The 21994-nt window shown below is 47.2% G+C and overlaps 1 protein-coding gene across 7 annotated transcripts in view; it reads right to left on the bottom strand.

Annotated features, from left to right (window-relative positions):
• STRADB (STE20 related adaptor beta) overlaps positions 1-21994 on the bottom strand; it is a 122388-nt gene that overhangs the window by 55558 nt on the left and 44836 nt on the right. For all 7 annotated transcript variants that reach the window (XM_073551502.1, XM_073551501.1, XM_073551499.1 and 4 more), the window contains exon 7: positions 15417-15540. In XM_073551502.1, coding sequence (XP_073407603.1) covers positions 15417-15540 — 124 coding nt within the window. The remainder of the gene's footprint in view (positions 1-15416; positions 15541-21994) is intronic.

Below are 21994 nucleotides of genomic sequence, written 5' to 3'. Positions count from 1 at the left end.
ACCCCATCCTACCACTTGGTTCTCAGCGGCGCTGGTTGGTCTTCTGATCCGGCTTGGATTGGGTTAAACAGGTTGTCATTCTGGCTGAGGGCTTAGCCACGCTCTCTGTCTTTAAATTGTCCTGCGTGACTATGGGCGTCGCCGACTATAGCTCTTGCCTTGTGCTAGCGATACCGGTCTGGAGTGGTGGTCTAAGGAGCATACGGTTTCTGGTGTAGTATATTCCGTTGTTGCCATTTTGCCTCCCTGTGTTGTATTTTTTGGTTGCCCTTGCACATTATTGTATTCTCCTGTGTGTACGCGGTGTGGTGCGTTTCCTTTATCCCTGTCCATACTTATTTGTGGGGTCTGGTGTTTGGTCTCCTCACTGGGTGGAGGGTGGTGGGTTCAGCTTAGGGCTGGACAGGAGACAAGGACAGGGTGGAGGCCCAGGCAGGCACACCTTCAGTGTAAACCCTGGGTTGAGGGACAGACAGGGTTTCCCCTAGTCTGAGGGACACCGTAGGGCCCCCAGAGTTTCAGCCTAAAGTTACCTAGGCTTCCCATGACATTATAGCCGGCCCAAAAAAAAAAAAAAAAGATTATTTACCATGGATCCTATAGTCTCCATAACCAAGCAGCTGGAGGCTCTGTCCATAAAGGTCACTGAACTGAGGGGGGCGGTCCAGCAACAAGGCCTGTCACTTCCTGCTGTGCAAACTGAGGCAGCAGTCAGGGCAGCTGAACCCAAGTTACCTCTTCCTGAACGATTTTCTGGTGATCGCTGTAAGTTCGTTGTATTTCATGAATCCTGCAAATTGTATTTTGGTATGCGTCCACTCTCCTCAGGAAATGAGGCTCAGCGTGTGGGCTTGGTAATTTCCTTGCTGAGTGGTGATCCACAAGCATGGGCTTTTTCACTACCTTCTGATTCACCTGTATTTGAGTCTGTAGACTTTTTTTTTCTGCTCTTGGTTTAATCTATGACGATCCTGACAGACTGGCGTTAGCAGAGTCTAAAATACGCTCTCTACTCCAGGGTGAGCGACTGGCGGAGGAATATTGTACGGAATTTCATCGCTGGGCTGTGGACACTCAATGGAATGACCTGCACTAAGGAGTCAATTTTTGCATGGGGATTCTGGAAGGGTTAAACAAGCTCTGCTAATGTATGAGACTCCTGCCTCTCTGGAGGCTGCTATGGTGCTTGTAGTGCGCATTGATCGCCGCTTTCGTCAGAGGTCGCAGGAGACATTGCCTGTGGGGGGGGGGCAGTCTCTGGTGAGGTTGCCTTGAGTGAATCCGTGGAACCTATGCAGATCGCTGGTATATCACATACACATAATAACAAGCATAAATGTCCCTTGCCCAGAAAGCAAGGGGGTCTGGTTTTTTTGTGGCAAAAGAGGACATTTTATTAATGCTTGCCCCCTGGTACCTAAGAAAGACGTGCCGGCGGAAAACTGCTAGGCTCAGAGGGTTTGGAGGAGTCTAGTCTGAGCCTTTGAATATCCTCCGTGGTGGTCTCCCAGTGTATGCTCCCTGCCAAGGTAGTAATCGGGGGCCAAGAGCTGTCAATTACTGTATTTGTAGATAGTGGTTCAGCCGCTAATCTCATTGATGAAAAGTTTGCGCGTACAGCTGGATTTAAGGTGGAGACGCTGCTAAATCCTATCCGGGTGGTAACCATCAATGCCTCCCCTCTCTCACAAGGGCAGATTAAAGAGTTTGTGGCTGATGTAAAACTCCACATTGGGGTCCTACACTCTGAGCCGGTAACATGTAAGGTGCTCAGTAATTTACCTGCTCAGGTAGTTCTGGCATTTCCATGGTTGTCTATGCACAATCCGGTGATTGATTGGAAGACCCAGGACATAATCCAGTGGAGCAGATATTGCCAGGAGAGTTGTCTAGCCACATGTATCTCCGCTGTGACTCCCAGCATCCCGGAGCCACTGCTGGACTTTGCTGATGTATTTTCTGATAGAGGTTGTTCAGAGCTGCCACTGCACCGACCCTATGACTGTGCTAATGGGTTAAATCCGGGGGCCAAGTTACCGAAAGCCAGGATGTTTAATATCTCAGGTCCTGAGAGGCAAGCTCTCAAAGAATACATTGCAGAAAGTCTAAGCAAAGGGCACATCAGGCCTTCATCATCTCCATTCGCGGCGGGGTTCTTCTTTGTCAAGAAGAAAGATGGCGGATTACGCCCGTGTCTGGATTTCAGGGAACTCAACCAGATTACGGTTCGTGACCCATACCCAATGCCACTGATACCCGATTTGTTCAACCAGGTGTCTGGTGCCAAATGGTTTTCCAAGCTTGACCTCAGGGGGGCGTACAATCTCATAAGAGTCCGTCAAGGGGATGAATGGAAGACGGCATTTAATACCCCTGAGGGTCATTTTGAGAATTTGGTGATGCCATTTGGGTTGACGAGCGCGCCAACAGTATTTCAACATTTCATAAATGATGTCTTTTCTCATCTCTTGGGGAAATTTGTTATTATATACTGTGAGAATCATGTGGGAATAGTGGATGAGGGCAGGTATATCTCGCCCAGATTCCTTTCCTATGTGGCCTAGTCTGGTCAGTATCGCACCTGCTTACTAATGGATAATGGGAGGTGGATATAAAAGGATGCAAGGTGGTTGTGTGAGTGTCTCAGCCTGGGAACACAGAGAGCCTGTCTGTGTGAGAGACACACACGTGAGTGGAAGCAGTGCCCACTGCAACTGTGGTTTTGGCTGGACGGGAGAAGCCCGCCAGTTGGTAGTTAGGTTGTACTTTGTTTAGTTAGTGCCGGACAGGCAAGGATTTGTTTTATGTTTTATTTCCTTTTGCATTGCTTTCACCTTGAATAAACCTGACCCAGTGTCAGTTATACCCGAATCCAGCTCTGCGCCTGAGTTTCATACTGAACGCACGTGACCTTTGACCCCAGCAAAGGAGATCCCGGAGTGTTTTATCACATTGTGGTGGAGAACGCGGGCATCACGTTGCAAGCATGAGCATGGAGGACGTGGTGAAAGCGCTGGTACAGTCCACCGCCGTCCAGCAAGAAGCTAATCGGGTGATGATGGCCCAGCTGAAGGAGTTGGTGGACATGACAGCTACCGATCGTTCGCTTCTCCAGCAGGTGGCGCAGCGCCTGGCAAGCCTACAGGAGGTTAACCTGGAAGCCGAGTCGAGAGTGATTCACGTGAGTCGGTACTGGCAGAAGATGACGACCGAAGATGACGTCGAGGCATACCTGACCACGTTTGAACGGACGGCGGTGCGAGAAAAATGGCCGAAGGCACGATGGGCCGGCCTGATTGCCCCGTTTCTTTCCGGTGAGGCCCAAAAGGCTTATTATGACTTAGAGCCTGAAGCTGCGCAGGACTTTGACAAACTGAAAGCCGAGATCTTGGCCCGGCTGGGAGTGACGACCGCTGTCCGTGCACAGAGAGTGCATCAATGGACTTATCAGCCGGATAAACCACCGCGGTCACAGATGTTCGACCTGATCCACGTGACGAAGAAGTGGCTACAACCCGAGGTGCTGACAGCGCCAGAGATAATCCAGAGAGTCGTCATGGACAAGTACCTGAGAGCTCTACCGCCAGCCCTGAGGAAGTGGGTAAGCCATGGAAATCCTACGACGGCAGATCAACTGGTGGATCTGGTTGAACGTTACTCCGTGGCGGAAGGACTCCGAGACGACGTTACCCCACCTCGTTCTTCATCATCTCCACGTGGAACCGGTAAGACTGTTCCAAGGAGTAGGGGAGATGGAAAAATCCCTAAGACAGTGGGGGAGGAAAACGGGACTGCCCGCACTGCGAGGCCGAGAGTAACGAACTATGGTCTAAGCAAGGGGCCCGTTAGGTGTTTCCGCTGCCAAGAGATGGGACATATTGCTGCGAACTGTCCGGTCACTACTGAACCCATGCAGTGCGACGTCACAGACTCTAAAAACCGCATGTCTATGGTGGCACGGGTAGTGAGTGTGAATGCCGGTCAAAAAGATGTGGAAAAACATTTGTGTGATTTAACTGTTGATGGCAAAAATGTGGTGGCATTGTTAGACTCGGGAAGTGTGGTGACTCTGGTGAAGGCCAGTCTGGTGTCAGCCCCGACTGGACCATCAGACAAATTTTCTGTAACGTGTGTGCATGGAGACACCTGTTCGTACCTCACCGCTGTCGTATGCATTACTACTTCCTATGGGTCTGTGCAACATAAAGTGGGACTCGTCCCGGCGTTATTGCATGATGTTATCCTAGGCCGGGATTTTCCCCACTTCTGGCAATTGTGGGAGAATCAGTTGATGCCCTCGGGTAATAGTGTACATGATTCTTCTCCCAGGGCGCGTGTGAGTCCCGAACCCCTGGAAGAGGTCTCCCCGGAAGACTCTGGAGAAGAGTCTGCGGGAAATGACCTGCCGTTCCCGTTTTCAGTCATGGCGGGTGATACGGAGGAGACTGGGGAAGAGGAGGAGGCCGACAGCCGTCCACCTCCCCATTTGCCGGATTTAGAAGTTCAGAAAGATGACTTCCAAAGCGAGCAAATAAAGGATCCTACCCTTTCTCAGGCTAGGACAAATGTAAAAGTGATAAATGGGGTACCCGTAGAACCTGGCTCTAGGCTGGCATATCCTTACATGGTTCTGGAGAATGATTTACTCTATCAGATAGAGAAAAAGGGGGAAGATACGGTGAAACTATTAGTCGTGCCAAAACCCTACCGGCGGCAGGTGCTGGACCTGGCCCACGGACATGTGATGGGAGGTCACCTGGAAGTCCAGAAAACCACCGAAAGGATATTACACTGTTTTGTTTGGCCAGGCATGCATCACGATATTCGAGTATATTGTGAGTCTTGTCCTGACTGCCAAGCCTCTGCACCTAAGCCCCGGTTCTGTAGCCCTTTGGTACCCCTACCTATTATTGAAGTCCCGTTTGAGAGGATTGGGATGGATTTAGTTGGGCCCCTTCCACGGTCTGCACGTGGACACCAACATATCCTGGTCATCTTGGATTATGCCACTCGTTACCCGGAGGCCATCCCTTTGCGTAACACGGCCACCAAGACGATTGCCAAGGAACTGGTGCATGTGTTTAGTCGGGTCGGTATCCCAAACAGATACTCACCGACCAGGGGACCCCCTTTATGTCCAGGGTAATGAAGGAGCTCTGCCGATTGTTACAAATCGAACCGTTACGCACATCCGTGTATCACCCTCAAACAGACGGGTTGGTCGAACGGTTCAATAAAACTCTGAAGCAGATGCTGAGAAAGGTGATAGACAAGGATGGGAAGAACTGGGACTATTTACTTCCGTATTTGCTTTTTGCCATCAGGGAAGTACCCCAGTCTTCCACGGGATTCTCGCCTTTCGAGTTATTGTACGCCCGACGTCCTCGCGGACTGTTAGACGTTACAAAAGAAACCTGGGAGGGTCAGGTCACTCCGTTTAAAACAGTGATAGATCACGTCACACAAATGCAGGACCGTATTGCGGCTGTTATGCCTATCGTCAAAGAACACATGATACAGGCTCAAGGAGCCCAAAAAAGAATCTATGATAGGGGCGCCAAGATCCGTACGTTTGCACCCGGAGATAGGGTGTTGATCCTGGTCCCCACGGTGGACAGTAAGTTCCTGGCAAAGTGGCAGGGCCCCTTTGAGATCAAGGAAAGAGTTGGTGAAGTAAACTACAAAGTATACCAGGCAGGTAAACGGAAACCTGAACAGATTTATCATGTAAATCTGATAAAGCCCTGGAAGGATCGGTCTGCCTTGTCAGCGGAGCTGGCCCGTCCTGTCTGCTCGCATACCGTACCGGAGGTACGGGTTGCAGAGACTCTCTCGGAGCGGCAAAAGACGGAAGTCAGGCAGTTTCTACTTCACAACCAAAAGTTTTTCTCAGAAAAACCCGGGCAGACTATGCTAATGAAACATGACATCGTAACGGAACCTGGTGTCACAGTTCACGTAAAGCCCTACCGAATCCCGGAAGCGCGCCGTGAAGCCGTTTCCTGAGAGGTGAAGGCAATGTTAGAGTTAGGAGTCATTGAGGAATAGCACAGTGCGTGGTCCAGCCCGATTGTGCTAATTCCTAAACCGGACGGCACCATCCGATTCTGCAATGACTTCAGGAAACTGAATGCGGTCTCAAAATTTGATGCCTACCCCATGCCCCGGGTCGACGAGTTAATAGATCGGTTAGGAAAAGCCCGGTATATTACGACCCTAGACCTAACAAAGGGGTATTGGCAGATCCCTCTGGTGGAGGCTGCCAGAGAAAAGACAGCATTTGCTACGCCGGAAGGTTTATTTCAGTATGTGTATATGCCGTTTGGACTGCACGGGGCACCGGCGACCTTCCAGAGACTGATGGATCGAGTCTTGAGGCCACATAGGCGGTATGCTTCGGCCTATTTGGATGACATTGTCATTTAAAGCTTGGACTGGGAGACTCATCTCCAGAAAGTACAAGCTGTGATTGACGACCTGTGGGAGGCAGGTCTAACCGCGAACCCCAAGAAATGTCACATCGGGCTAGAAGAAGCCCGGTATTTGGGGTATGTAATTGGGAGGGGTGTTGTTAAACCCCAGGTTGATAAGATTCAGGCGGTTCAGGACTGGCCACAACCTGTCAACAAGAAGCAGGTGCAAGCCTTCCTGGGGATCGCCGGCTATTATCGCCGGTTCATACCCAATTTTGCAGCCATCGCTACCCCCTGATGGATCTTACAAAAGGGAAAGACTCCGTCATGATTAAATGGAGTTTAGCGGCTGAAGAAGCCTTCCATAGCCTAAAACGGGCACTTTGCTCTCAGCCCGTACTGGTGACTCCGGACTTCCGCAGCGAGTTTGTGGTACAAACGGATGCCTCTGATACCGGTATCGGGGCCGTACTCTCACAAGTGAGGGACGGAGTGGAACACCCAGTCCTCTATCTCAGCAGGAAGCTGAATAAACATGAGCAAAGGTATGCCGTCGTAGAAAAAGAGTGCCTCGCCATTAAGTGGGCTCTAGAGGCCCTCAAATATTACCTGGTGGGCCGAAAGTTCAGGCTGATCACTGACCATGCCCCTCTCAAGTGGATGCACTTGAACAAGGAACGGAATAGCCGGGTGACCCGGTGGTTCCTTGCCCTGCAGGCCTACACTTTTACGGTGGAGCACCGCCCAGGAGTACAGATGGGAAACGCAGATGCCCTGTCCCGAGTGCACTGTTTGGCGGGTGTCATTGCTCGACCGGAGTGGTCTGAGCAGAGGGGGGGGATATGTGAGAATCATGTGGGAATAGTGGATGAGGGCAGGTATATCTCGCCCAGATTCCTTTCCTATGTGGCCTAGTCTGGTCAGTATCGCACCTGCTTACTAATGGATAATGGGAGGTGGATATAAAAGGATGCAAGGTGGTTGTGTGAGTGTCTCAGCCTGGGAACACAGAGAGCCTGTCTGTGTGAGAGACACACACGTGAGTGGAAGCAGTGCCCACTGCAACTGTGGTTTTGGCTGGACGGGAGAAGCCCGCCAGTTGGTAGTTAGGTTGTACTTTGTTTAGTTAGTGCCGGACAGGCAAGGATTTGTTTTATGTTTTATTTCCTTTTGCATTGCTTTCACCTTGAATAAACCTGACCCAGTGTCAGTTATACCCGAATCCAGCTCTGCGCCTGAGTTTCATACTGAACGCACGTGACCTTTGACCCCAGCAATGGAGATCCCGGAGTGTTTTATCACAATACCTTGATGACATTCTTATTTACTCACGCGACCGTGATGCACACATAGAGCATGTTAGGCAGGTATTGCAGTTGCTCAGGGAGAACAAGCTCTATGCCAAGCTTGAGAAATGTGTATTTGTCGTCCAAGAATTACCTTTTTTGGGTTATATAATTTCCGCGTCAGGGTTTAAAATGGACACCGCTGATAATCTCAAGGCGCTTCAGCGATTCCTGGGCTTTTCCAATTATTATAGGAAATTTATTAAGAATTTTTCTATGATTGCTAAACCGCTCACCGACATGACTAAAAAAGGTACCAATTTTTCTGACTGGTCTGAGGCTGCTGTGCGCGCGTTTGAATTCCTAAAAAACAGTTTTGCTTCAGCTCCCATCCTGGTTCAGCCTGATGTCTCCCTACCATTTACCGTGGAGGTGGATGCATCTGAGGTTGGAGTGGGGGCGGTACTGTCTCAGGGTCCATCCTTGGGCAAATTGCATCCGTGTGCCTACTTCTCCAAGAAGCTGCCGCCTGCTGAGCGTAATTACGATATTGGTAACAGGGAATTGTTGGCCATCAAGTTGGCATTTGAGGAATGGCGACACTTCTTGGAGGGGGCTGTCCATCAGATTACTGTTATAACAGACCATAAAAATCTGCTTTATTTAGAGTCTGCTAAACGCCTGTCCCCAGACAGGCTCGCTGGGCGTTATTCTTCACCCGGTTCAATTTTTTTGTAACATACCGACCAGGTTCTAAGAATACTAAGGCGGACACCTTGTCCAGATGTTTTCCGGGTGGAGAGCCACGGGAGGATCTGGTGCCTATCTTCCAAAAGGGAGTTGTGGTCTCGGCTCTCACGACAGAAGTTGAGGCAGAGATTGCTGAGGCTCAGGAGGAGGTACCGCCGGATCTGCCTCCTAATAAATCGTTTGTGCCACTACACCTACGCTTAAAGGTGTTAGGGGAACATCACGATACTGTCCTGGCGGGCCACCCAGGGGTTAAGGGCACTCTGGAACTTGTATCACGTCGTTTTTGGTGGCCCAAAATCCGGCAGGACGTGGCCTCATATGTGTCAGCCTGTACCACGTGCGCACGGGCCAAGACACCACACTCCCATCCTGCTGGCACGTTGCATCCTCTCTGTGTGCCCAGTAAGCCATTTCCATGGATTTCATTACTGATTTGCCCTCCTCGGCTGGGAACACGGTCATTCTGGTAATAGTTGATCGGTTCTCTAAAATGTCGCATTTCGTTGCTTTGCCATCTTTGCCCAATGCGAAGACCCTTGCTCAGGTATTTATTCGCGAGGTGGTCAGACTTCATGGTGTCCCGTCTGACATTGTATCTGATAGAGGTACACAATTTGTGGCAAAATTTTGGAGAGCTTTTTGTTCACGCCTAGGGATTAAATTGTCTCATTCATAGGCTTTCCATCTGCAGTTGAATGGGCAGACTGAGCGTATGAACCAAAACCTGGAACAATACTTACGCTGTTTTGTGTCTGACAATCAGGAAGAGTGGTCGGCGTTTCTTCCTCTGGCTGAATTCGCGATAAACAATCATTGTCAGGAATCATCTGGGGAATCTCCTTTCTTTTGTGTTTATGGTCAGCATCCCCAATTCTGTACCTTGCGCCAAGGGTGCTCTGCGGGCGTCCCTGAGGAGGACCAGTTGGGAGCACAATTGTCATCCGTTTGGAGGAGAGTAAAGCAGCGCTTGCTGAAGGTAGGTTCTAGGTACAAACGTGTGGCTGACGGTAGACGTGTGCCAGGTCCGGACCTGTGTGTGGGTGATTAGGTGTGGTTGTCTACAAGGAACATCAAACTCAAAATACCATCGCATAAGTTGGGTCCCAGGTTCATTGGTCCGTTTAGGATCTCCGCAATTATCAACCCAGTGGCATTTCGTTTGGAGTTACCTGCCATATACAAGATACATAATGTGTTTCATAAGGCGTTACTTAAGAAAGTCGTGGGTGCTGTTGATGTCTCTCCCGTGCCACCACCTCCCGTCTTGGTGGATGGCACGTTGGAGCTTGAGGTGTCCAAGGTGGTTGACTCTCGGGTAGTGCGTCGTACTCTACAGTACCTGGTCCACTGGCGTGGCTATGGTCCTGAGGAGAGGACTTGGGTGCCGGCTTCGGACATACATGCAGACAGACTGATTACAGGGTTTCATCGCCGCCATCCGGACAAGCCGGGTCCTCGACATTGTGAGGTTCCTGGGGTCCCTCGTAGAAGGCGGGGTACTGTCATGTCGGACACTGTTCGCACCAGGGTGTCCAGCAGACAGCGGTAATACCCCATCCTACCACTTGATTCTCAGCGGCGCTGGTTGGTCTTCTGATCCGGCTTGGATTGGGTTAACCAGGTTGTCATTCTGGCTGAGGGCTTAGCCACGCCCTGTCTTTAAATTGTCCTGCGTGACTATGGGCGTCGCCGACTATAGCTCTTGCCTTGTGCTAGCGATACCGTTCTGGAGTGGTGGTCTAAGGAGCATACGGTTTCTGGTGTAGTATATTCCGTTGTTGCCATTTTGCCTCCCTGTGTTGTATTTTTTGGTAGCCCTTGCACATTATTGTATTCTCCTGTGTGTACGCGGTGTGTTGCGTTTCCTTTATCCCTGTCCATATATATTTGTGGGGTCTGGTGTTTGGTCTCCTCACTGGGTGGAGGGTGGTGGGTTCAGCTTAGGGCTGGACAGGAGACAAGGACAGGGTGGAGGCCCAGGCAGGCACACCTTCAGTGTAAACCCTGGGTTGAGGGACAGACAGGGTTTCCCCTAGTCTGAGGGACACCGCAGGGGCCCCAGGGTTTCAGCCTAAAGTTACCTAGGCTTCCCATGACACCATGTTGCCGCGAACTAGGGAGAGTGCTGATCCTGATGCTTCATATACCGATCGAGCCAAGCTCTCTATGAGCCAATCAGTGGGGTCTTTAATGGAAGAACCACTAGGTACGGACAACAGGGTTTTAGAGGCCAAGCGTGACACTGGTGGATCCACCACTGGGGATTCCGCCCATTTCGTACAGAGCTCCGGGGCAAACGGATATCTTGCTTCGATCGTCTTCTGGCCCGAGAAACGCCTATCCGGCCGTTCCCTGTGACGCTGCACTATGTCCTCAAACTCTGGGTGAGTGCAAAATACTCTATGCGGTCGCTTAGCCCGCTTAAAGGATACCTTATGACCTGAGGCCAGGGAGACGTCATCCTCAATCCCCAAAGTCTGATTGACAGCTTCGATGAGGCTGTCAACTGTTTCCCGATACCCTGGGGTATCTACGTCCAGGGGTTCGTCTGCATCATAATCTGAACTCTGTCCGCTCTCGACTGTTGGTGAAGGAGAGCGAGACGCCGATCTCACGGATGCCGAGGCACCGGATGGGCCAGGAGACGCCGCATGGGTTCTTTTCCTTTGCGCCTGCCTGGAGTGAGAGCGGCCCCTGCAGGCCGGAGGCTCTTGTGAGGTGGATGACCCCTCCCAGACAGGTGAGCCACTATCTTTGCCCCTAACTGGGGCGTGAAGGGACTCAATCGCCTTTGTGAGCGATGTCATAGATTGTGATAGGGCCCATTCCAGAGGATCTGGACCGCTGGGCTCGGTCGCAGGGGAGGGCTCCTGGGCGTGTTCGGAGTCGCAGGTTTCGTATAATTTGCTGCACTACGCCCGCGGAAACATGACCCGACAGGAGATGCATGCAGCGTATAGGAACATGTGCGTATTCCCCTTCCCAGCCATACTGTCTGCCAGGCTTTAATACTGTCCTGCTGGAGGATGAGGGGGGAGGAGGGCACACCCTGATTATACGTAGCGTGGCCTCTAGGGTCGGGGTCACACTTACCCCGATCCTGTGTCCCCCATGTGTTCTTGCACGTGCTGCTCCTCTCTGCGCTGCGCGTAACTTGTCTGTGGTTAGGCCGCCGCGTCCTTTCCGGTTGCAGCCTACCCTGGAGTGAAGCCGGGGGTTCAATTTATTCGGTGCCCGCCCAGGTCACAGAGGGCGGGCCGCCGGAAATGACGTTGTGACGGGAGGGCGGGACTTCCGCCCGTGGCCTAACACCGGCCAAAGCCGCGGGCTGGCTTTCTTTAGCGTCTGCCCGCCAAGGGGTGGCGGCGGGCGGGTAGGCCACCGCATACCAAGGATGCAGCCGGAGTCAGGACCCGGCGTGAGGCCCACCGCCGGAGGAAGGGGGGGAAGAGCCTGTCTTTCAGTGCTGCACATCCTGCCTTTGCACCTCGCATGACGCTAAGGGCTCCGCTGCCGCAGGGCCCTCCCAGGCCATCCCATGCATGACGACCTCGCCGATAAGGTAGAGGGAAGGGGGGCGATATACAGGACGGTGCAGGCACCCTAGCTCCGTCCTCCTTCCAGGGATGAGGAGAGGGACCGTCCGCCGCCTTGCAGCAACGCCGTCTAGCGTTTGTGGAGCAGTGGGGGCCGCACGGACTAGTCTTGTGCCTCTGTACAGCCCATGGTTTCAATACCTAGGGGTGGCCAGGGCTAAGTCCAGCATCATATCCCACGTCACGGGAGAGGATACATGGAGGGACACTCGCACGTGCTCGCCCGTTGATGGTTTGGGGAAATAGAAACCTTTCAATAGGATCCGTTGCCCCTGTCTTATCTTCATAGAGAAAAAGAGAAAAAAAAAGTCTGGGGGAAAACGGCCCAGATATGTCCCACGGTGCCGGAGAGGGTACGTGGAGGCGATACTCAACACGTGCTCGCCCGTTGATGGTTTGGTGAGATCGGACCCTTTCAATAGAGTCTGTCGCCCCTGTCTCATCTTCATAGCAAAAAAGAGTTAAAAAGAAAAGAAGTCTGGAGGAAACCAGACGTGTGTGCCTCCAAAGGACACTAAACTGGTTTCCGCCCGCAATCGGGGCGAGGATGTATGCGGCGGAGGAGGAGCTAACTTTTTTTTATTCACTTAGTGTCAGCCTCGAGGTGGCAGTAACATGCACCCACAGTACCTGTGTCCCCCAATGAGACGAAGGAGAAAGGGTTAGCTTTAATTTTTACATTTGGGCTATGGTCACACGTAGCAATTTTTTTATGCAAATTAATAGCTGCGTTTTCCAGTACCAGCAAAAGCTATGAGAGTTCAAGAAACTCATTCACACACATTGGATTTTATCCTGACTGAATTAGAAAACTGCTGCTTGTTTGAAAACTGCAGCGTGTCAATTTTTTCTGCGTTTTTTCACATATAGAAAGCAATAAGTCTAAAAAAGCAGCAAAAAGGTTGTCTTGAGTTTTGGCTGCGTTTTTAGTAAAAAAAAAAAAAAAAAAGCATGTACAGCAGGAAGAGAGACCCATTTATTTTTGTGATTTTCTCAAGTTTAACCCTTTCACGATATGCACCGTATATATACAGCGTAAGTCGGAAGCGGGTGTATAGAGCGGGCTCCCGCAGCCTGCAGGCGATGGCTGTGTGTTACAGCCAGGACCTGCCGCTAACAATAACAGGTGAAGCGGTGCTCCACTCTTGATTGTAAACCTTTTAAATGATACTGTCAATTCTCTGGCAGTGGCATTTAAAGGGAACCTGTCACCTGTTTTGGCCGCTATAAGATGCGGCCACTGCCTTTCAGGGCTTATCTAAAGCATTCTATAATGCTGTAGATAAGCCCCTGGTCAGACCTGAAAGAGAAGAAAAATAAGTTTTATTATACTCACCCGGGGGGAGAGGGGCGGTCCGATGCGGTCCAGTCCGATGGGTGTCACAGGTCCAGGTCCGGCACCTCCCACCTTCTTGCGATGCCGCCCTCCAGTTTTCTTCCTCGCTCCCAGGCATCGCACGTCTGCGCAGGCATACCCTCAACAAGGCAGAGCTAAGTACTGCAGTGCGCAGGCGTCGGGAAAGGTCAAATCGCCGGTGGGTTGTCAATACAGCCAGGGGTCTGCTGATGACCCCCCCGTGCTTGTCATTACAGAACTCCTTTGAAACCCTGCCTGAGGCAGAGCTTCAAATGAGCTGTGATTTCTGCTATAAGCTAAGCAGCAATGATGAGGCATTGCTGCATATAGCACAAGAGATCGGATGATCGCATCTTCAAGCTTGGGGGGGGTAAACAAAATCAGTAAAAATTAAAAAAAAAAAAAAGAAATTAAAAATACTAAAATACTGTACATAAGTTCAAATCCCCCCCGAAAAAATACACACATGTGGTATTGCCTTGTTTAGAATAGTCCGATCTATCAAAAACAATTAACCCAATCGCTCAACACTGTAAACGGAAAGATTTGAACATCAAAAAATGTTTTTTTTTGTTGCTGCAATTCCACAAAAAATGCTGTAACAAACGATCAAAAAGTCATATGTATCCCAAAATAGTACTAATAAAAATGTTGCCTCGCTCCGCAAAAGATAAGCTATCACACAGCTCTATTGGACAAAAATAAAAATGTTATGGGTCTCGGAAAATGTCGAAACAACTCAAAACATTTTTCGGGCAAACTACAGATTTCTTTTTTCACCACTAAAATAATTTAAAAAACTGGACATGTTTGATAATCGCATTGATGAGGAGAATCATACTGCATGGTCATTTTTATCACAAAATGTACACCACAAAAGCAATTCCCAAAAAACAGTGTCAGAAGTTTTTTTTCACAATTTTACCGCACTTGGAATTTTTCCCCCTTTTCGAGTACACTGTGTGGTAAAATGAATGGTGTCATTCAAAAGTACAAAGAAAATGGGCTGCAGCGTGAAGGGGTTAAACCAAAATGTCTTGTTCTCTTCACCTGAGCATGGCTGATAGGATTAGTACAGTTTAATTAAATTAGTGATATGTGTTAAAGAAAACAATGTGTGACCAAAGTGTAAAATTGAACAATGCCGACCTACAAAATGCTCTGCTAATGGGCCCCGTTACATTTAGCGATGCACCAGCGATCCCGACCACGATACGACCTGGTAAGGATCGCTGGTGCATCGCCAAATGGTCGCTAGTGAGCTGCTAAACAGGCAGATCTCAGCAGCGACGCAGCAGCGGTTGTTACTTACCTGTCAGACGCGGTGATGAAGACGTCCTCCCGTCCGCTTCCACGTGTCGCTCGTCGGTGCCAGCATGAAGCCCAGCAGGAAGAAAATGGCCCAGGATGTTCTCGCGCGATCAGTGATACCCAGCGGGGGAGCCGGTCGGAGGTAAGTATCACATGTAGCGATATCGCTAGCAATATCGCTGCTGTGTCACAAAATCGGTGATGCTTTAGCGATATTGCTAGCGATATCGCTATGTGTAAAGCCCCCTTTAGGTAAGATATTCCTGACTAATTCAACTTCCCCACTGTTCTGGCATTTGCAATTCTGTATTTTTTCATGAACTCACAAACTTTTTTGTTTAAAATAGTCACTATTTTTTCCAGACAAAAAAAATCTTTTTCTGCTAAATTATTTGATCAAATTGCCCTTTTTTTCCAAAAAGTTATGGCTTCACATACATCTTACATTGGAGGCCTAACACCTTGTATTCCTTATTATTATATGGTGGATGCAAAGCTGAACTTTGGGATCCTGAAAAACGTAGCAAGAAAAGAAGCAAAAAAGCAACAGAAAAGCCGCAAAACTTGCTTTTTGTCTGCAGCTTCTTTGCTGCCAACAGATCAGGTTTTCCTGCAGAAAAAAATCAGTAAGAAAGCAACATGTGAACATAGCCTAAGACAATGTGTGCTTTAAGTAAACTCCAATACACTTATGTCCTACCTGTGAATGTATCCGTTCTGGTGCAAATAATTTAACCCTTTTAACGTTTCAAACAAAATGTTTCCAATTAAGAGTTCACTCATGCCTTCCGGATAATATGTCTTCACGAGATTGCTGGCGGAGCCTACAAAACATAAGAATGATTGACTAAATATATTCCTCAAATCTTCTGTAGACAGAATACAAACTTAGACATAACAAATAGTGCACTGCGCTAAAGCTGCTGCTGTATAGATAAAGGAATAGCAATGATTGGAGATAGAAAAAGAGCGGCATACAAATGATGTCCTGCCTACCTTCATTCAGAGCGGTGCTTCGATAACAGAGAGTCCTGAGCGCTGGAGCAGGAAGACGTGATCTAACAGGACACCGGTGATCACACAAGATCGTGCCGACACGTCGAAAGAAATGAGTGTACCAGATGGAGGGAGGCTGGGGACCGGAGAGCGTCCTCCCCTGGATGGTACCCACCTACCCTCCCCAGAATCTGAGTACACGTGGCGTGCGCCGGCCGAAGAACGCCGCTGACAGTGTCGGAGAATGGATGGGGCGTGGACTGGGTGACGTCACCCAGACCGGGGAACTCAGGATGAAAAGACGGTAGCTACGAGGGGCCAATCGCCAACGCGTTTCGAAGGTGCACGGACCTTCTTCGTCAGGGCTGCTGGCCTGGCTGCCGTCATGACATTAAATAGAGAAGAAAATGAGTAATCGCCCCTCCACTAAAGTGCCCTCCTTAGTGTATAAAGTTAATTGAAGGGGACTCACTGAAACTCCTATTGCATTAAGCCCAGGAAATTAAAATGCAAAAATATAACTAAAAAATATATACAATTAAAATTTAGTAAACACTTTATTAGAACAATATAAATGAATAGAGAATAAATAAAAAAAAAAATAATATATATATATTCAGAATATACACACAAACTTTAAAATTTGTAAACAGTTTGTGTGTAACAATATAAGACATAAATAGTCAAACCTGGCATCATGAAAAAGCATAGAGTTCTATTTCATGGTTTAACCCCTTTGGGGCTAGACAATCTAGGGTAAAAATCCATTTAGATTCAGTGCGTGACATCTGTTTAAGATAGTCTCCCCCTCTCACATTTTCGAATACCCTCTGAATGCCACAAAAAATTGCCCCTTTCACTGACCTCTAGTGATGATCCTTAAAATGCCTGGATAAAGGATGTCCAATAAAACCCTTCTCAATGTTATTAAAATGCTCCTTAATCCGATCCGAAAGTCTGCGTTTTGTGCGACCCACATAAAGCTTATTACAAGGGCATATAATTAAATAAATCACTCCTGTGGAGTTACAGGACATGCGGTCTTTAATGCAGAATTCCTGGGAGCCATTAAAATTATAAAATGTATGTACTGGTTTTTTCTTAAATTCTGTGTGAGTACAACAAGAGCATGTACCACATGGTGTAAAACCATGGGTTTGAGTCCTTGAGGTTCTGATTTTCATGTTCCCCACTGTAGGTGCCACAATATTGCCTATTGTTTGGCATTTTCTAAAAACAAATTTTGGATACTTGGGTAAAAATTCACCCACTACCTTATCTGATTGAAGGATAGACCAGTGTTTCTGGATAATCCAAATACATTTTTTGTGACCATGATGGAACTGCGTAATAAAGGGTAACTTACGAATTTGTTCTGGTACATTCGATATTTCATCATTGCCTAAACGATTTTTGTGTATCAAAGTATGTCTACATGCTGCCTTGATCTCCTCATTAGCTCTGTCCACTAACTGTTTAGGATACCCTTTTTCAATAAATTGTTTGGTTAAGGATGCTGCCTCATCTTCATAATCTTGGATCCTAGTACAGTTGCGTCTTATACGGGTAAATTGACCCTTAGGAATATTCTCCAACCATACTGGGAGATGGCAGCTGTAAATATTAATAAAACCATTAGAATCCACTGGCTTGTGATGACATTTGGTATATAATTGATTGTCCTCGATGAAAATATATAGGTCTAAAAGATTTACGCCGATGGTACTAGGTGTTGCTGTAAATTCAAGGCCAAAATCATTTGTATTTAAGTTGGAAATAAATGCATGTAGTTCACTTTGGGGGCCTCTCCAGATGAACAAGACGTCATCAATAAATCAACGCCACAATACTAAGCTAGAGTTGACAGGTTGAAAAATGTGAGACTCCTCCCATTTGGCTACATATATATTCACATAGCTGGGTGCGAATCTTGTACCCATAGCTGTCCCCCATGTTTGGAGGTAATACTGACCCTCATACATAAAGTAATTGTGTTCTAGAATGAACAGAATGCTATCTAATATGAAGCGAGATTGAGTTTCCGTGTAGACAATACAAACTTGTACACCTACATATTCGAAAACTGCCAGGTGAAAGTAACTGGTTATCACCACTTTAGCGAATGCCTTTCACCAAGTTTTTCATGCTGTTCTGGACACAGGATGGAACAGTGGCTGCATTTTTTTAAAATTATTGTAGCTTACAGGGGGTGCGGCTACAGTGGAGTGCGTATCCACGCATGCACCACCTCCGGAGGCCATTTTCCCAAAGTCAACCACAGTGAAAACTATGAGAAGTGCGGGGACTCTGGCAATACTTTCTGCAAGGCCGCCGCAGCCTCGCACCGCTGAACACCCCCCCAGCATTACCCCGCTCCTGCCGCCATCTTCCTGCAGCAGCGACCCTGCCTTTTGAGACCCTGCTCCATCGCAGAAGCTGCCCTCCCCCCTTTCCCAGTAAGCTACAGTAAAAGTGGACTAGAAGACGGACCATCATTTTATTAAAAGCATTTTTTCCTATTTTCCTCCCCAAAATTTGTGGTGCGCCCTATGGTGTGGTGCATCTTATAGTCCACATAACACAGTCATTTTGCAAGTCCATTGTGGAGATATTTGCAATTAAAGTATTTGGCACTTAATGAGCCAACTTTTTTTTTTTGTAAACCAAGTGAGTGTCATCAGTTTTCTCTGGGGATGTATACCTCTCTTCCCTTTATGAATCTGACCAATCATAGACAGCAACACTTGAAGGAAGAAATGCCCCTAACTATAGGTAAGCTCAGCTGCACTGCCCCTTCCTCCACACGGACTCATGCAGGAGGTTAGACCAAGAGATCAGAGCCCTATCACTACATCTCACACACTGAGAAACCTGCTCTAAGTTATGGTGCGGCTTGTTCTTCTTTCAGTGTTGCTGCATGTTTATGAATAGTCCGCATCATACAGGGAGAAGAAGTACACAGCCCCAGTGAAAACTGTCTGATAACACCCACTTAGACTTAAATAAAGATGTCATTAAGTGCCAAAATGTTTTATTCCACACTACAGCCACTATTATATTATGTGCCCAGTTCAACATGAAAAATTTGGTGACCACAGCAATTTCATCGTTCCGGCAAAGCTTGTTCTAAGAGACCACAGCGTCAGCAGCCCCAGTTCTGATTGGTAAGATCGAACGATGAAGTCTGATCGCACCAATCAGTGAGCAGGAGAGTAGTCTGACTTCTCAGTGACCACTCTGCACCGCCTCATTCCAGCTTGTAGACATGTGCATAGCGGTCACTGTCGTTCTACTGCCGATCTGCTGATTGTGGTTCTAGGCTATTTTAGCCTTTGCCATCAGTTCTGCTGCTGTCGATTGAAGAGCTGAAGAACAGTAGATCAGAAGATCTTTCTGACCTATTCCTGTCCCTTGTTTTTTTTCCCAAATCCACCCCAATTCCTCTCTCCCCTCTTCCTAACCCCTTTCCCTCCCTTCCGTCTTTCCTGCCACTGATCAGTGGCGCACATCACTGATTGGCAAGCATGATCAGTTTAGGCTTAAGACCCTTTTCCCCCCTTTTGCACCACCTCCATGTGTGCTGCAGCTGCTGAGCGCTGATCTGTGACACACATCACTGATCGGCATCTGGTTGTTTTTAGTTTTTCTTTTTTTCAAAAAGTATGCAAAAAAAGGAATCAAATAATAAATTTATATTAGTTGATAAGGGTAGATTAGTACAGTAAAATATACTATAGTAATCAGCTTCAACTACAGTAATTTTTTTACTAAAATATAAATCACAATTAGTGTCAGATAGTTGCAGACACTTAATAATTGTTTTTACTGATGTCCATATAGTAATTGTAGTTTTTGTATTTTAGTGGAAAATTCTTGTAGTAGCTATACTACAGCTTTTTTCTACTGCATAGAATTACGATTAGCGTAATTTGGTTGCGGGCGCCCAGTAATTGTTTTACTGTCGTCCGTTTGGTATTTTACCAAATTTTGTATTCTTTTCTTCATTTTATTATTTGATTCTTTTCTTTTTTATTCTAAATATAATAAAGTAGTTCACACCAAACACATAACTAAATACAATTTGGTTATCCAACGCACACACACACACACGTGAAAAATACAACAGACACATACACCACCCACGTGAAAAATAAAATGTCCCGCTCTTCCCAAAGACAGTATTCAGCCATGGAGGCTTACGTCATCTTTGCCTCGGACACTGAGAGTAAGACTGGAGTCATATTAGCGATTTTAAAACATGGATTTTTGTGATAAATTCACCGTAAAATCCTTTTCTCCGAGACTCTCATTGGGAGACACAGAACTGTGGGTTTATGCTACTGCCGCCAGGAGGCTGACACTAAGTGAATGAAAAAAAGGTTAGCTCCTCCTCTGCAGTATACACCCTCGCCTCGATTGCAGGCGGAATCAGTTCAGTGCAAAAGCAGTAGGAGATCTACAAGACAAAATCAGCCTCAATGCAGGTAACAATATGTCTAGAAAAAAACCCACCTAGTGTCATAAATACCTGTTAATAAACAAAAAGGAGCCAATTGGCTAGCAGGGTAGGTGCTGTGTCCCCAATGAGCATCTTGGAGAAAAGGATTTTACGGTGAGTTTATCACAAAAATCCATGTTTCTCCTTCGTCTCATTGGGGGACACAGGACTGTGGGACGTCCTAACGCAGTCCCTGGGTGGGAAATCGACACACCGGTCCAAGCTATACGCACCTCCTGTCTAAAGGTGCACCACTGCTGCTTGGAGAATCCTGCTACCCAGGCTCACGTATGCTGAAAAATCAATATAATAAAGTCCTTACAATATCATATGGTTCCAAGCAGAACATCAAATCAACAATGTGAATCCAGACACTCACCACTGTCCAGAGCACATAACATGAACCATGAAAACAATTGGTTTCGTTTAAAAATTTTTTTTATTAATTAATATTAAAAATTAATGAACCAATTAACAACAAAAATCACATATCAGGTGCCTCAAAAAATAGGGGGAATGAAACCACCATGCAGTACATACATTTACAGATAAATGGACCATCCAATATAAATGTAATACAATAATTTTTAGAAAAACTTTTTTTAACAAAATTGAAAAGAATTATTAAATTAATAATGTATCTTTATGTTGTATATCTTCCAAAGACCTATTCACAAGTGAAACCATGAATCAATGTACAAAATACATACAAATTATCTTTTGTGCTTAAAATGATCACATAACGACATCTACTAATAAATGTGAATAAAAGGTAAATGCACAAGATCCCTATAGACAAAATTGTACCTGTTGAAAAAGAGTAGGCAGAGAATATATACACAGGGTCTCTATGGAGACATTTAGTAAGCAGAATGTAGGTGCTATTGCATAAATACCTGCATATGAAATCCTCTGCTAAAAACTGTAAAGAGAAGGTATATACACAAGATCCATGTGAAATAAATTCACCTGTTAGTAAGTGGAAATGGAGGGTATATACAGTCATGGCCAAAAGTTTTGAGAATGACACAAATATTAATTTTTACAAAGTCTACTGCTTCATTTTTTCTAATGGCAATTTGCATATACTCCAGAATGTTATAAAGAGTGATCAGCTTAACAGCAATTACTTGCAAAGTCAATATTTGCCTAGAAAATTAACTTTATCCCCCAAAACACATTTCAACATCATTGCAGCCCTGCCTTAAAAGGACCAGCTAACATCGTTTCAGTGATTGCTCCATTAACACAGGTGTGGGTGTTGATGAGGACAGGGCTGGAGATCAATCTGTCATGATTAAGTAAGAATGACACCACTGGACACTTTAAAAGGAGGCTGGTGCTTGGCATCATTGTTTCTCTTCTGTTAACCATGGTTATCTCTAAATAAACACGTGCAGTCATCATTGCACTGCACAAAAATGGCCTAACAGGGAAGAGTATCGCAGCTAGAAAGATTGCACCTCAGTCAACAATCTATCGCATCATCAAGAACTTCAAGGAGAGAGGTTCCCTTGTTGCCAAAATGGCTCCAGGGCGCCCAAGAAAGACCAGCAAGCGCCAGGACGTCTCTTAAAAGTGTTTCAGCTGAGGGATCGGGCTACCAGCAGTGCAGAGCTTGCTCAGGAATGGCAGCAGGCAGGTGTGCGTGCATCTGCACGCACTGTGAGGCGGAGACTCTTGGAGCAAGGCCTGGTCTCAAGGAGGGCAGCAAAGAAGCCACTTCTCTCCAGAAAAAACATGATGGACAGACTGATATTCTGCAAGAGGTACAGGGAGTGGAC

The sequence above is a fragment of the Dendrobates tinctorius genome, unplaced genomic scaffold (genome assembly GCF_039654945.1).
Source record: "Dendrobates tinctorius isolate UK_male_01 unplaced genomic scaffold, ASM3965494v1 ptg000177l, whole genome shotgun sequence".
NCBI classification, from domain to species: Eukaryota; Metazoa; Chordata; class Amphibia; order Anura; family Dendrobatidae; genus Dendrobates; species Dendrobates tinctorius.
Note: the sequence above shows the minus strand (reverse complement) of the source record. Positions and strands in the feature narration are given on the sequence as shown.